The sequence below is a fragment of the Cydia fagiglandana genome, chromosome 15 (assembly GCF_963556715.1).
Source record: "Cydia fagiglandana chromosome 15, ilCydFagi1.1, whole genome shotgun sequence".
Taxonomy (NCBI): domain Eukaryota; kingdom Metazoa; phylum Arthropoda; class Insecta; order Lepidoptera; family Tortricidae; genus Cydia; species Cydia fagiglandana.
In genome coordinates this window covers 17,396,435-17,412,416 of record NC_085946.1, presented here as the reverse complement: position 1 = coordinate 17,412,416, position 15,982 = coordinate 17,396,435, and the positions used below count along the sequence as shown (strand labels likewise).

Sequence of the window (15,982 nt, the reverse complement as noted above, 5' to 3'; positions counted from 1 at the left end):
GAGATCGAATAGGTACCTAACTAAAACTATGTACAATTAGCCTGTACGCTTTTAAGCATGTTTGGTTTACATACACCCATCTTTCTGTGTGTATTTATTATGTATTCTAGGATTGCGGTTTAAAAATACCTTCATAACAAAAATCGCATACAGTTCACCCAATATATCAAACACTGTCAATTACCTACGTCTATTCATATCTTGAGAATATGCACATGTGTTGCCAGACTTACAATGTATCAAGCTTTTCATTGTGATTTTAAATTAGCTTGCCCTTTCTTACCTAATAATTTAGGCGTATTCCTTCGTTTTACAATTGATGTCTTTCTGAATTTTACTTAGTAGTTTATAGGGATAGAGTATTTTTGCTACAAAAGAGGGCTGTTAGAATGTTGTCTGGGGTGCCGCCATTTACTCCGACTAAAGAATATTTCCGCGAATTAAAAATTCTAACGGTGCCCTCGTTATATATTTTTGAAGTGGCAAAGTACATGTATAAACACAAAAGTGAATATGTGATGCGTCGACCTGAACAAAGGAGAACTGATAGGGACATTAAGTCTGTCTTTGTTAGGCTTGCGAAAACATCCAACTCATTGGGGGTAGTTGGAATTAAAATCTTTAACAGCCTGAGCCGTGAGATTAAAGAGGCGGCTTCTTATGACCTGTTTGTTGAGAAGTTGAAAGCCTATTTAATTGATAAGGCATTTTTTACGGTTAAGGAATTCTACAGTAAATTTAACATTAAATAATTTCGTAAATAATGACATTTGTAATGTATAAGTTTTAATGATTTCTTCTTCTTTCCTTGATCTGGTTATGTGTGTTTATTTTGGTGTTAGTGTTTTGTAATAGTTGAGTGTTTAGTTTTAGTTGTATATTTTGTAGTTCTATTGTGATTTTGTTTGACATGTGTTATTTTGACATTAAAGAAATTGAATTTGAATTTGAATTTTGAATCGGTGTTTGAAATGAAATAAAATTATATCTGAAAACTTTATATGAGGGTCAAACACATTTTAGAAAAAGGTCATTTCTGTGAACAATTAGGATAAAATATTTAAAACTTTCGCGTTTTGAACACATATTAACTCACATTTATAATTTATTTTATTGAAGTGAAAACTTCTTTAGCGGCGCTGTGCACTTTTTGTGATGGGGAAAAAATATTAAACTCGTAACAGGTGTCACGTGACGGTAAGACATAAGACGGACACGTGACCCGATCGAGAAACTATTACAATGAGTTTTTCTTTATTGATTTGAATGCCATCTAGTGAGTTTCCCTCTAGCTGGTACTAACTCTTAACTCGAGTACTAACAGTGATCAGCTTAGGGGTTTCAAGTAATGCGACGAAATAACGCTAGATGGCGATGGCGTTAACCTCGTTATACATAGTGCGCCATTGGGTGTACACTTCTGCCGGCACTCCCGGAGTGCAACCCGTTGTTTTTATTATTATTATTTTATTTATTTATTTAAGGTAGGTATATAATTGAATAAATTTCGCGTTAGACCCGTCTATAAATGTGAGTTAATACAATAAAAGTTAAACAATGTGCCACGTGTATTATAATGCCGCGCAAGAGCTTGACATATAGAATTTTAGTTTAGCCAACCGAAACTTTTATTGACCAATCACAACTTTTATTACTAGCGGGAATTTAATATTAAAACCGCGGGCGTATATCCCACCCCCGGGGGGCTACCGCGAAAACCGAAATTCGCAAATTGCGGGGATCTTTCTCTTTTACTCCAATGAAGGCTTGATTAGAGTGACAGAGAAAGATGCCCGCAATTTGCGAACTTCGATTTTCGCGGTTATAGTCCCGGTTTATGGAGAAGGGATAACTTTTAGTGGTGTGACTGATGTGGACGATGTGGTCTCATATGGACCTTTTTCCGAAGTCAATAACGTATTGAAACCTTCATACATATACCGGGTGTGGCCTGTAACATGAGCAAATAATTAAAACATAAACTGTACTCCTCAAACGGTGACACTTTTGTTCAACTACTTTAAAAAAATTTGAAGTGTTTAGACTCCCTATTTTTCATACAAAATAAATATTATCGTCAATGGACGCGATCGCCACGCCATATCATTGTGATTGACGTTGCTTGTCACGCCTTAAACATAACAAAATTCGCAATATATTGCGTCTTAGAATAAACTTTAAAGTGTATTAATAATCAAATCGCAAGTTATTTTTAAAAGTCGCTGAACAAATGTTGGTCAGTATGAGGAGTACAGCCTACAGTTTCATTTTTTGCTCGTATTACAGGCCGCACCCGGTATATATTCCGTCACTGTGGCATAGGTACAATCAAGAAACGTTACCTGTTTTTTGAATCCGAATAAAAATCACGAACTAGTAAAGCAATTTATTTCCTACGTTCCGTTTAACCGACAACGTACGTGACATTGTAAGTTTCTTTTGAAAACTTCGTAATTGCTCTTAGTTTTGACGCTTCTTCTCAAATTTCTGAACAAATAAATAGGTTAGGAGCATTTACTATTAATTAAATTGTTGGTTGCACCAAACCGTTAGTTACTGTTCCTTAAATTTTATTCTATGGCAAATTTTATAGGTTCTCAGGCGATTGCATATGCAACTAGCCTTAACGGTTATTAAAAATATGTTAAAAATCCCAACAAAAACATTTTCATATAAAATTTTGCCAAGACGAAACCATAAGGCTCGCACTGTCAAAGGGTTATCAGATCTGTTGTAAAAAATAATGAATAGTGAATAAATTTTTCATCTTACGCCCATGTGACGGTAGCGATTCACTGCCGTATTCGAACTTCAAGATATTCACAAGAGACGACACGTACTAGATCCATTCTATAATAGATACGTTATAGTTTACATATCAACTATGTAGTTCTCTTTTGCAGCGCAATTCGGGCAACCAATGTCACTCAGCGAGCTATGGAGAGAGCTATGCTCGGAGTCTCTCTGAAGGATAAGATTCGTAACGAATACATTCGACAGAGAACCAAAGTTATCGACATAGCTCAAAGAATTAGCAAGCTGATGTGGCAGTGGGCTGGCCATATCGCACGAAGAACCGACAACCGCTGGGGGAAACGTGTTCTTGAGTGGAGACCGCGACTCGGCAAACGTAGTGTAGGACGCCCTCCGGCCAGGTGGGATGACGATCTGCGAAAGATTGCAGGCAGATGCTGGATGCGGCAAGCTGAAGACAGGGCGCTATGGCGCTCTTTAGGGGAGGGCTATGTCCAGCAGTGGACTAATATAGCCTGATGATGATGATGATGAATGTCACTTTTACGTTAGATAAAGTAAGATATTTATTAGATGTGAATTGGATCTCTAAGTCATATCCTGTGGAAATCGTTCAAGAGCCTCCAGAATCGCGCAAATGTCAAATTTGACAGGTTAGATCTTAAACATACCTTTATCGTATCTTAGTGATGTCTAAAAGATATCTAATAGATGTCTATTTCAAAATCTGAATCGGGACCTAAGGTGTAGGATATGTGAAGTTAGGGCTTGTAGAGTCTCTTTCTCATCTTCACATTTTCCTTACACCCTGTACAGTTTATGTTCTGTTTCCAGGGTCTGGCTCTAAACAAGACGTTCGTGAACATGCTGAAACACCAGCTGTTCTGGCCGAAGCGAGCCGTGGGCGTCATCAAGTGGATGCTGGTCTCGTTCGGAATCCTCGGCGCGCTGGGCGGGGCGGTGTTCCACTTCAAAGGTAGAGTGCGGGCGGTGCGTTGTTGCGCTTACTTCAAGATTCGAAATCACCACGACTACTGTATTTTTCAAACAATTTGGGTACGGTGACAGTCATAAAAAAAATTGCGAGATTTAACTACGAGATTGCGAGATTGTGGAAACTTGTAATTGGCTTACTGTTTCTATGGAATTACTTAGCAATGTACAAGTTGCAGAACATTCTCAAAAATTCAGTAACATTCTCGGGAATTTCCGGAAACTAACACGAGAATTTAAATTAAATTTCCAATGAGAACATTCCCTATGAGAATTATCAAAAAATGTACTATTAGTATTATTTTAATAAACTCGTAATTAAGACAGTAAGTTAAAATAATTGATAACGGCGGTGTCCAGCGACTTCCTGAATAATTTTTATGGTTCGTAAAATTTAAGTTCTGAGGACATTCCGTATGGAAAATTTCGCAACTTTGGAAACTTCTCCTTGGTGCATTGCTAGTATTACCTGTATAGCTGTAAGTTTTCCAAACAAATAAAATAAAATAAATTGTATGATGGAGATGACGGCTGTACCCATACCCAAGTTATTTAAAAAATACTATAGCATTGCAATTATACGACAATAGTATAAATATAATTTTCATAGTATTTTTCTAAAAACACAATTTGTTCTTCTAATATATTTCACGTTTCACAAAATTAATAATAATTTAAATTTTTTAATTTTAATTTTTTTTTGTTTTGGTTTTCGCGTCAGGCCCTCTGTTTTCATTAACTCTCCAGCTTTTAATACAGCTGTATTAAAACCAAAATTCACAAATTACGGGGATTTTTCTCTTTTACTCCAATAAAGGCGTAATCAGAGTGACAGAGAAGGATGCCCGCAATATGCTTCAATTTTGCAATTATGCAATTTTTTGCGGTTATAGCCCAGGTGCACGTTGTGTGAGTTGTATCAGCTTTGTGGCGAAACTTTTAGTCCGGCTGGGCAGAACTGTGCTTAAGGCGATATGATTCGACTCATCAACGAATCTGAGGGGGTGAGGTGCGCGGCAAACCGTGAAGCCCCGCCCGCGCGTCCCGAACCGCTCGACGAGCACGTGAGCGCGCGCTGTGCGCGGCGGCGATAGCAAACGGGTCACAGTATAAGGATCTTATGATGGCAGTATTTTAACCATACCGTGCAAGGGTCACGTTTTTATACTTTTTATTGTATATGTATATATTTTTTGGTAGGTAGGTAGGTAGGTAGGTAAGGTAGGTAGGTAGGTAGGTAGGTAGGTAGGTAGGTAGGTAGGTAGGTAGGTAGGTAGGTAGGTAGGTAGGTAGGTAGGTAGGTAGGTAAGGTAGGTAGGTAGGTAGGTAGGTAGGTAGGTAGGTAGGTAGGTAGGTAGGTAGGTAGGTAGGTAGGTAGGTAGGTAGGTAGGTAGGTAAGGTAGGTAGGTGGGTAGGTAGGTAGGTAGAACCTTAATCAATCGGGGTGAGAGATTAGCATTTTACTCTTAAATACGACAACCTGATAAGAAAACGCAAACATAATCGAAGAGTTTGTATACTACATTGTAAAACACCGGTTGAGTAGAGAGTAATTTTTTTTTATATGACAAATGGTATTCGGTTTTTGAGTATCAAGGCATACCTAAATAAAGAACACTATTCAATAAATTTCAGCAAATCGCTTGAATACATCCCGAAAAACAATACATTAAAGAAAAATAATAATAAAATCATAAGTCAAAAACTGTCACTAGTAGGATGTTGATACTCAGCAAAAATATCCTTCATTATAAGAGGTACTCACAAAAAAAATAATTTAATTTTTTTTTATCGGGTTTAGGGAAAACTCAGTTAAAGGTCAGATGGAGGAGCGGATGATGTAATTGAATTGATTGGCAGAGCTAGACAAAGATAAGTCTGCAACGATTTTGATTTGGTCTAACTTTTAACTTTTTTCATATTATGAGAAAGCCACATAGTGCTTTCGGTGGGGGGTGTTTAGTATTCATCCTTAATACCTACTGCTATACTGATTTACTTGAGGTAGCGAGGCTACTGGCCGGCGACACACAAGCAATGGTCTAAAAAGTAATAACTAACGGTGTCAGTGTCACCAAAACATCGCGACAGAAAGGATATCTGAATTCGCAAAATATACCATAAAACAGTGCCTTGAAATAACGAGGAAGCCAGCAGCGAGCAATCCACCCGCCGAGGCCTCTGCCAGCTGCAGACCACAAAATCCCGGTAAGCCCTTCTACAATCTGGTAAAGCAGTATAGTGTAGCGAAGGAACTAACTTAAAAAACTACAGTCCACTGGCTTTACGCCACACGTACATACCATAACGTAACAAATTATTTTCAATATTATGTTTTGTTTCTTCCAAATATCTATTAAATAATTAACTGATTGTTGTTGAAAACCTGTTCAAGGACGCCGAATTAATATCTACTATTCCACGTCCTTGAACAGGTTTAAAACATCAATCACTTTCTTTTTCTACCAGATATGGTTCAGTCAAATTAATTTCTTCTACCTTTCTTAGCTAAACTCTAGTTCTACCTAAATTAGCCAGACTCTAAAACCAGTACAGGCAGCAGCAGAAATAGATAAGCAGAATAACATGTTCAAAATGATCGACACAGACCTTATTATCTTGACATTTCCGTGTCATCATTTTGATTACTAGGCCCCGTAGCTATTTCTGCTGCTGACTGTACAATCCAGTAAATTTTAGTGAAACTTTTATATTTTTATTCAGTCTAGCGTATGCTTTATGTTTATTTATTACTATCGACCCGCCCCGGCCTCGCGCGGGTTAACAAATCGCTTAATAATCCTATAAACTTTTGTATAGGATTTTGCTTAGTTCGTCATTCCCGCAGCTCGACTTTCGGCCTCGCCCAAAATTACTGGGGGTGGAGCATGCTTGGACATTCGAGATAAAGCTCCGGGCCTGACGACCCTCCGCGGGGTCGGCCTTCAGCCTCCTTCGGGCTCGCCTAACCTACTTGGAAATTTGAATTTGGCCTGTGTCCGCCGCCATTTTGGATTTTTCCTTTTTTTTTCACATAGTAATCTTGGGCCTCCAAGCTCGCCGCATGCCAAATCTCAGCGCACTCGGACCAACATGAAAAAAATTAAAAAAAAAGTCACCCTGTGTGAATTTTTTTAAATGCAGTTTTTTTGTCTTGGGGCCCTCTATGACATTTGATCGAGCACCCCCCACCCATCTCGCACCGTTTAAAAGTTGCCATACAAAATTAAAATGACCATTATTTCCGCCATCTTGGATTTTTTCCAAAAAAATTTTTTCATAGGAATTTAGGGGCCTCTATCTTCCGCCATGCCAAATCTCAGCGCGCTCGGACCAACTTGAAAAAAAATAAAAAAAGTCTGCCATTTTGAAAAAAATTAAATGTATTTTGTTTTGTCTTGGGGCCCTCTATGACATTTGGTCGAGCACCCCCCACCCATCTCGCACCGTAATATGAATACTTTTTGAGATATTGGGGAAATTAAAGATCTCTACTTTTCCCCCCTTTTTTTGCTTATAACTTTTGATATTTTGTGTGTGCTACTACACGCTTCGAATACATTTTTCTAGGCATTATGACGAATCTAATGAGGTATCACACGTATTTTTAGGAGTATTATCTCTATTTTTCACCGTGTTCAGTTTCTCGAACAAGACTAATACAACCAAGCACAAGATGAACTGCCTGTAGGCACTTGGAACTCTCAATTATATTTAATTCATGTCGACCGTGGTCAAATATTAAAATTAGTGATATGTATTTAGTTATTAAATAATTGTATTGCGATATGCCTATTATGGTAATTTTTTCAATTATTTCAATTTGACATTTTATATTTATATAAATTTATGATTATGATGATGAATTTGCACGCTTGACGGGCCTGGCACGTTGCATGCGATCCAAAGCCGGGCGCCTTCGGCATCCTCATACTAAAAGCGTAACACTATACATATATTGTAACATCCCCATACTGTGTCAATCCAAATAAATAATTTCTGATTTTCAAAGGAGTCAAAGAGCACGAAGGAATATAATCATTTTGCAGATCGGACGTAGGTATATCAGTAAAGGTGAAATACTGTAAATATATCATACTTACATACTCACAATTATATTATCTAGGAATATAATATTATTTACCTACATTGAAATTGGTTGCTGACCTAGTGAAAATACTGAAATATTTTAACTGTTGATGTAGTAAAGCTAGGCGCTTTCAACCACCTCGTAAAGTATTAGATGCTTCTGTTATCAGAAAGTGTGTTTTTATAGCACTTAGTGACTTTTTCTTACGTTTCATATGCTTTGTTTTCCATTGTTTGTAAATGGTAAAATCACGTGACCGCGCGGAACACACTGACACAGGTCCGTCCTCTACAAGCGCTGCCGCGCGACTGAAGAGGGCGTAAGTGCGTTCGCGAGTGATTGCGCTTGCGGATTTAGTAGGTATTGAAACATAGAAATTATTTTAATGATGTTACCGAGACAAAGTGATCCAAAACGTCTAGATTATCTTATTACCTATACATTTGTGTAAAAAACAAGTCAAAAAAGTTTGTATTGTAGATATCGTTTGGATTTATTGTTAAAAAAAGGCGTAACTTTGGAATTTTTTTCTATCGAGCAAAGTTTATCTAATCATGTTTTTGAGATCCAAAACGTATCTGCCAGATCCTTAAGTATAGGATATATTTTTTTCACAATTTTAAAACATTGTTTCTTATATTTCTAATGGATTCAAAAAACTGGTTCGCTTAGCTCCTACGGAAAAAGCACGCCTTAAATGTTGCCAATAAAGTTTCCTTTTGTTGGCACTGAAACTGGTACACTACAGGGTGATTCATGAGACGTGAGCAGGACTAATCCTGCACACTCAGTAACTGATAATTGATCGATCACCGTCGTATTTAGGTGAAACAACCACATTTTTTCCTATTTTTTAACTTTTTGGTGACGGCAAATTTCATTCTCTACAATCATGGTCACCCTACAAGACCTAATTAATAAACACAAAACCTCTTTAACCGTAATGACAGCATTTTGATTACGAAGAAAATACGTCAATATTTACTGTCGAAATAAAATACTGTCAACTTGAGTGAGATACGAGTTTTCAAAAGTAATCAACCGTGATGACAGCGATGACATTTAATTAGAGTCAGACACAGAAAATTGGTAGTTTAGTATTCTAAATTTAGGGTGACCACGCATGTCGTAAATAAATTAATAACTTTTTTTTTCAACACGACTACAAAATTAACGTTAATCTCACTAATATTGATACGAAACAGTTGCTTATAATTTACGAAATATGCAGTGTTAATCCTGCTCACGTCTCCTGAATCATCCTGTATACTTACTATCCTGAAATCTGAAATTATTGTCACCCGACTTACATTAGGAAAATATGTATGTGAAGTTTCAATGGGAAGTGGGTCTAAAAGAGCTTGCAATAATTGACCCGAACACACATACTAGTACATAATAGATCAGATACATAAGGCTCGATTCGGAAAATGAATTAGATATCTATTAGACATCAAGAAGTTACGATATGGATAATTTAAAGATATTTGTAAGGGGGAATTTTAATTCACAAATAATTGTAAGGTAGATATGTCAAATTAGACGTTTCCGCGATTCTGGAGGCCCTCTTGAACGATTTCCACAAGTTATGACTTAGATATCCAAGTCACATCTAGTCGATATCTAATGTAGATCCCAAAAATCTCTAGTTCGTCTCTAATCTTGCAATTATCTCGTTTCCCGAATACGCCTGATACAAATAATTAAATTGTACAACGGGACTTAAGGTCGGTTGCACCAAAGCGGCTGTCACCGTTAAAGCGTTCGCAAAATTTTATTGTATGGGAATTTTTAGTTCTCTGTTGAGTCACTTGAATGATGTTGATCCGTCTATCAAATGTGGTTGGTGCAACTGGCCCTTAATCGCGTTTTTAAATTAAACTTACGCGAAAACGAAAACGAAAACTTGATAATACGCGATTAAGTCCCGTTGTACTTTTTAATAAAAACGTGAAAGTTTAATTAAGTAAGTGAGATACATCCAAACATTGCAAGTTAAATAAATGTAAGTTTCCTTTTATTCCAGGGGGTATAATGAACTTCGCCGTGTCCAAAAACTCAGCGTCAGTGGCCAAGATCAAGCCCGAGGATGGGGCCAAGGAGGTCAGCGTGATCGGCGCCCACGAGCCGGCCAAGGTCATGTAATGGGCGCGGCGGCTCCTGGTCCCCTGGGCCCCCTGGAGCCGTTACTTGATGGTCTATAGGCTTGCTCGGCAAGTTTTGCCTGATTTCCGCAGATTCAGAGCTTAGATTCAGGACTAAGCCTAATTGCACCATTCCACCCTGGGGTTAACCGGTTAACCTGGAGTTACCATGGTTCCAAGTACAATTTGACGCTGGATTAACGGTTTAACCACTTAACCCCGGGTAAGTGGGATGGTGTAAGTGGGACTTAGTGTAAGGCCTGAGTGGACGCTCGAAGCGGAGCGTTCGGCGGGGCGTGCAGCGAGGCGTCGGGCTCACAAGTAATTAGAGCAGCGTGCACTAAGGCCGCTCCTATACGTTTGCATTTTGTTTAACATGCACGCGGCACGCCCCGCGCCGCTGCACGCCCAACTCGAGCGTCCACTCAGGCCTTACACAGAGTCCGTCCGAGCTAACTTTGCACCGACTTGAATAGAAGAGTGACGGTGTGTCATAAAACGTCGTATTTTCATAGACATTTGACATTAATGATGACATTGCCACACTTTTTCATTGCTAATGCCATACAGTTATCTTAGTCCGACTCTATAAGACTTATTCTGGCTCCATAGACAAAACTTTTGCCAGGGTTTTGCCGATTCAGGGTTTAATTGGCTACGGATTTACTTCTTTATTTAATCTGGCTCTTTGATTTAAGTACAAAGATTTGTAGCTTTTCACTATATACTTCACTATAGTCTAGGATCATTGGGTGTTAATAAGGCTTAAAACCTGAAATATGCGGCAGATTCCTGCAGCTGACCTGTCTCCACACGTATTGGCTCGCCTTTCCTGTGGCATAAGACAATGAAGCCGAGAGGGTAATGCAGGTGCTGGGCATCCCTGCGTTTCCTTAATTCCGTCCCAGGCGGTGTAATGTATGTTACACCATAAATCGTCTGCAATAGACGTAAAGGCCAATGATGAATAAGGCTTAATTCCTACTATATTTCATGTTGTAATACATTTATAAACTTTAATTAGAATGTTGTGAAATTCAACAGGTGTCACCCGAATCACGTGACCAACTGTGCGGGCAAACTGATCATATAACTCAGTGAGCGGCACCTGACATACACGAGATACACAGTGAGGTGTTCCTAATGTTTCATTCATAAAGCACCTAAGTGTAAGGCCTGAGTGGACGCTCGAATTGGGCGTGCAGCGGGGCGGGGCGTGCCGCGTGCATGTTAAACAAATGCAAACGTATAGGAGCGGCCTTAGTGCACGCTGCTCAAACCACTTGTGAGCCCGACGCCACGCTGTACGCCCCGCCGAACGCTCCGCTTCGAGCGTCCACTCAGGCCTTGCACTAAGGCAGATATCACACTGGCGTCGCATTAGAAAACGGCACTGTTTGATAACAACCTAAGGGTGTCACCACATTTCGCAACACCAAATAAAGTACCTAACCTATGCAATGTGCAATCGAACAAACTGATTTGTGACGGTTTCATGGTGTAATAATAAGTAATTTTATTTTTTAAATCAATGTCACTTTATGTCAATAACGTAATTTTGATATTTACTTACCTCAAATTGGCTATAACCCTAACTTAGGCGGTATTTTGTGTTGTAGACCGAGCTTGACAACTGCAATACCTACGATTTGACTTGCTGGGCAATGTGGAAAAATGCCTGTTTTCGGCTTAAGCCGATAAATGTGGTGACACCCTTAATCTACACCTACTACAATAATTATATAACGCGCTGTATTACAATACGTTTATGTTGCACTGCAATCTACCACTACCAGCAATCATATCGAATGCATCACGACTTCCGACGTGTCGGAAGCCGGTGTTGCTCGAAGCATCACGAGCACGACAGAACCACACAACAGAACAGAGTAACACTTCTTGTCCGCCCCGTTTGACTATTGTGTGATTACATAAATACCTCAAATTTAAAACTTTGACATTGAATCATTAATTTTGTAAGTATCTAAGTGCAACAGAGGCGGATGATCAAATTCTGAGATAAACACAACTTGTAAATTTAATGTCAATTTTCTTGTACTTCGCCGTGTTTTCCAAACGTTTGAGTTATCTCTTTCCTTAACCCGTGAAGCGCCATAGTATCACACGTGTGATACTAACTCCATACTGTGATACTGGGATGCTCCACAGGTTAATAGAAAACAAGAAATACAAAATAATTGCCATCGTCCTTTCCTAACCATGCATATTTTTCTTTGTTCTTTTTTCTCTTGCACCAACTTTACAATACATTACAATGTAAGATACTGGATGTACAAAACTAAATATAAGTAAATTTTCATTAATTGTATTTATTTATTTAGATTCTAGAGATTGTAATTATGTTATGGTCTGTACCTATAGGTACCAAAACTGACTTACTTACCTGAGAAATATTACATATTTTGGTATTTTATTATAAATGGCACTTAAAATATTAATTTCCTTTCAGATACAGAACTTACAAACAAACTTCTTACTGTTATATTTTACGTTGCATGTAAAAACTTTTTGTATCTAATTTAACTCTTAAGACTTTCTACATTGTAAAAGTAGGTTATTAGAAATTCTATTAGAACCACAATAACTAGTCTTTCTTTAAATTATTTCTGTAGTTAAAAGTTTCAAACAAATGTACTTACTTTTAGTTCTATTTTCACTGAAGTTTATTCATTACATAAGTATTTAATTTAAAATAGAATTAGAATTGTGATTTTAATTAATTGTAAGTCGAAATAAAATAGAATTCACTAAGTGATGTTTCATTTCAGGTCTATAGATATTAGAAGGTATATCAACTTAACTTAAAAAAAATCAACTTAAGGATGACTCACGCTAGACCGGGCCGGGCCCGGACCGCAACCGAAATGGCATTTACTATGACGGCCGGCTGATCGGTGATTACGTGGTGCGATCCTTTCCTCCCACTCCTTTACACACCCAAAATATTTACAAAATAGGTACACCTTTGAGTTTTAACCTCTAGCCGCCCATATGTCGAACCTTGCCAAGCAAAATGAAATTTTATTTTGTCAACACAACGTTCAAATTAGAATGGAACAGGAGACCTTTTTATTGGTCTCTGGGCGGCTAGAGGTTAAAGGAGTATAAATAAATAGGACAAAAAACTACAAATTGATTTCAACTCAAATTTATTTGTTTATTTTTTAAACTTAACTTGTTTCCAACTTAATCAATAAAATATTTACAAAAAACAAGGCAGGTACACACAACCTATGCTCACAGTTTATTATGTCTTTTGTACCAGTTACACCACACATTTGAGGATATTTGAGACTTTCAGAGAGGGATCCTTATGGTAACATTCCATTTCTAACCGCAGCTGCACTACCGGTACTGAACGCGTCGCTGTCATTGTCAACTTCCATAGTAAAATTGACAGTAGTGCAGCTGTCGTTGGAAATGGAATGTTACCCTTAGAGTGACATTCCATTTCCAACTGCATCTGCAATACTGTTCATATTACTATGGAAACGCGTCGCTGTCATTGTCAATTTCCATAGAAAATGAACAGTATTGCAGCTGCAGTTGGAAATGGAATGTCACTTTTATGCTTACTATAATAATACTACAGTTTTTTTAATAGCCTTTTATACTGTCCCACTGCTGGGCAATGGCCTCTCCCCATCTAGAGTTAGACCAATGAAAGTCTGCAACGATTTTGTGCAAGTGTTATTTATACGTCGTAACTTCATAGAAGGTTGACGTTTAAAATAACACTTGCACTGCGTGTGCTATCAAAAGCGTTGCAGATTTTCTTGGTGTAACTCTAACAGGTTCTTTTAAACGGAATAATTACTGTGTTTTGAAAATTGTGTAGGTATGTGTAAGTGCATACCTTGTTCCAAGTACGTACCCTGTCAAATCGGGTTGGTCTCTGACTGTCTAGAACACAAAATGACTAGTGTAATATTTTGCCTATATCCCTTTTAAACTACATCGCAAACGGTCTAGAACACAAAATGACTACAATTATTTAGACCTTTATTTACCTACATTTCGTCGGTTTATCTTTACGTTAGCGATGTCGACGGGGCCCTGCGGCCGGGGCTCCTATTTCTGTGCTGTTTGGCCTTCGGCCATTTGAAGAAACCTAACGAACCTAACCTACCTATATGTGGTCATTTTGTGTTCTAGACCGTTTGCGATGTAGACTAAAAGGGATATAGGCAAAATACTACACTAGTCATTTTGTGTTCTAGACAGTCCGAGATCAAAGCGTCAAGTCAAATCATGGTAACAATCGTAGGTATATTGATAATCTCTAATGGTAACTTCGTATTAGTAACTAGTCATTATATACAGTCATTTTCATTAGGCCACCAATGATTCTTATTTTAAATTCATTATCTATATACATTATAGTTTTATTTCCCTTTTGTATATTTAACTAAAAGAAGGTTATATAGTTAAATCATATCACTTGGTCATTTAGTTTAGACTATGAAACTGGGTATTTTTATCTATTGTAAAACATCGTTGATCACTTTGCTTAGATTTAATATAAAATTAATCAAAACTATAAATATAATAAGTGTACATCTGTATTTATTTGGATATATTGTATATAAACGATCCGAATGGATGTACCTACACTATACCGAAATACTTTTCACATTATTATTACAAAGGCATTTTTGAGCGAACATATTATCACGATTATCCTATCCCTAAAATAAAATAATATGTAATTAGCACAGCTGGCTTTTGATCTCATCACCCGTTTCTATCCTTAAAAATCGAGTTTTTCAGTGAGAGTTTTTTAAGGAAAATGCAAGCTAACTGTAACTTTTCGTATCGCAATGTTAGCTTCAGTTAAGAACAGACAGTGTTTATTGTGTAGTTTTGTACAAAGAATAATACAAATTTCCTTTCCGCTATTTCAACTAGCTGTATCTATTGACTTTTCAACACGAACCAAGCTAATTAATGGAAATTTTATACACAACTTTTGCCCGATACCATTCGTGCACTTCCGCATAAAAAGTTCGATTTAGAGAAAAATAGAGACAAACACATAGATCAGAAATAAGACAACAAAGCATATTTCTTCTAGTGGTCAACAGATGGCGCTCTCAATTATCTAATCACCCCATCGATGTTTCTAAGAAAGATAATTATATACAAATTACAAAAAAAATACCTATGTACGTATTTTAGTTTCCGGCCTAATAACACCTACTTCTGAAGAATTTTATTGTTTTTTCTTACACAACAATTTTCATTGCACTGGATTTTTATATGTACAAAATAAACCTCCAAGCATGATTATGCCTTTAACAAAAAAATATTGTACCTTTTACCTACATTTCAATAATTTTACAAATGTTTCTTCGACATCGCCGTGTGGTCGATAAGTTTCTTCGACCGCTTTAACAAATCGTTGGACTTATCCAGCAACTGGTTCATCTGTCTATTCTGCACATATTTGACTAACCGTTTGAAACCGACCCTTACGACATAGGTAATAAGTGATATTGTTGTGAAAACTACAAGTATAATCAAAGCGGCGACATCTAGTAAGTAATATTGGATGAAGTTTAAATCTTTGGCTGGTGATTGGAGGTGGTACGCTCCTTTATGTCTTATGACGTACTCAGTCCAGTACACGGCGCGTTCTAAAGGCGTTTCCTTCTGGTCTCTTAAGAGTGTTTGTCGGTATTTCACTTCTACCTTATACTTTGGCACGTTTATGACTTCTTTGATCGCTTCATAAAGCTTTTCCGATGTTAAGTGCTGGAGCTCTAGCTTTTTCGCGTAGCCGTCGATTTCAGCTTTGGCGGCGTTGGCATCGTGGTCACAGAATACTGGGATTGTGACTATGGGTACCCCGTGGTAGACTGTTTCGAACATGCTGAGTAACCCTCCGTGAGTGATGAACGCCTTGATCTTTGGGTGACCTGAAGAAAAAAATAGAAAATCAGTCTATAATGTTTATACATTAATAATATGACTATTCAAC

At 37.7% G+C, this 15,982-nt stretch overlaps 2 protein-coding genes across 2 annotated transcripts in view; one reads left to right on the top strand and one right to left on the bottom strand.

Moving 5' to 3' along the window:
* Positions 1-12,753, top strand: part of LOC134671615 (uncharacterized) — a 61,389-nt gene extending 48,636 nt beyond the window's left edge. Inside the window, exons 25-27 of the mRNA XM_063529474.1 lie at positions 3,589-3,730; positions 9,864-10,222; positions 11,315-12,753. Coding sequence (XP_063385544.1) covers positions 3,589-3,730; positions 9,864-9,982 — 261 coding nt within the window. The 3' untranslated portion in view covers positions 9,983-10,222; positions 11,315-12,753. The remainder of the gene's footprint in view (positions 1-3,588; positions 3,731-9,863; positions 10,223-11,314) is intronic.
* Positions 12,754-14,128: 1,375 nt separating this feature from the next.
* Positions 14,129-15,982, bottom strand: part of LOC134671479 (UDP-glucosyltransferase 2) — a 64,993-nt gene continuing 63,139 nt past the window's right edge. Inside the window, exon 6 of the mRNA XM_063529345.1 lies at positions 14,129-15,920. Within this exon, the coding sequence (XP_063385415.1) occupies positions 15,340-15,920 (581 nt within the window). The 3' untranslated portion in view covers positions 14,129-15,339. The remainder of the gene's footprint in view (positions 15,921-15,982) is intronic.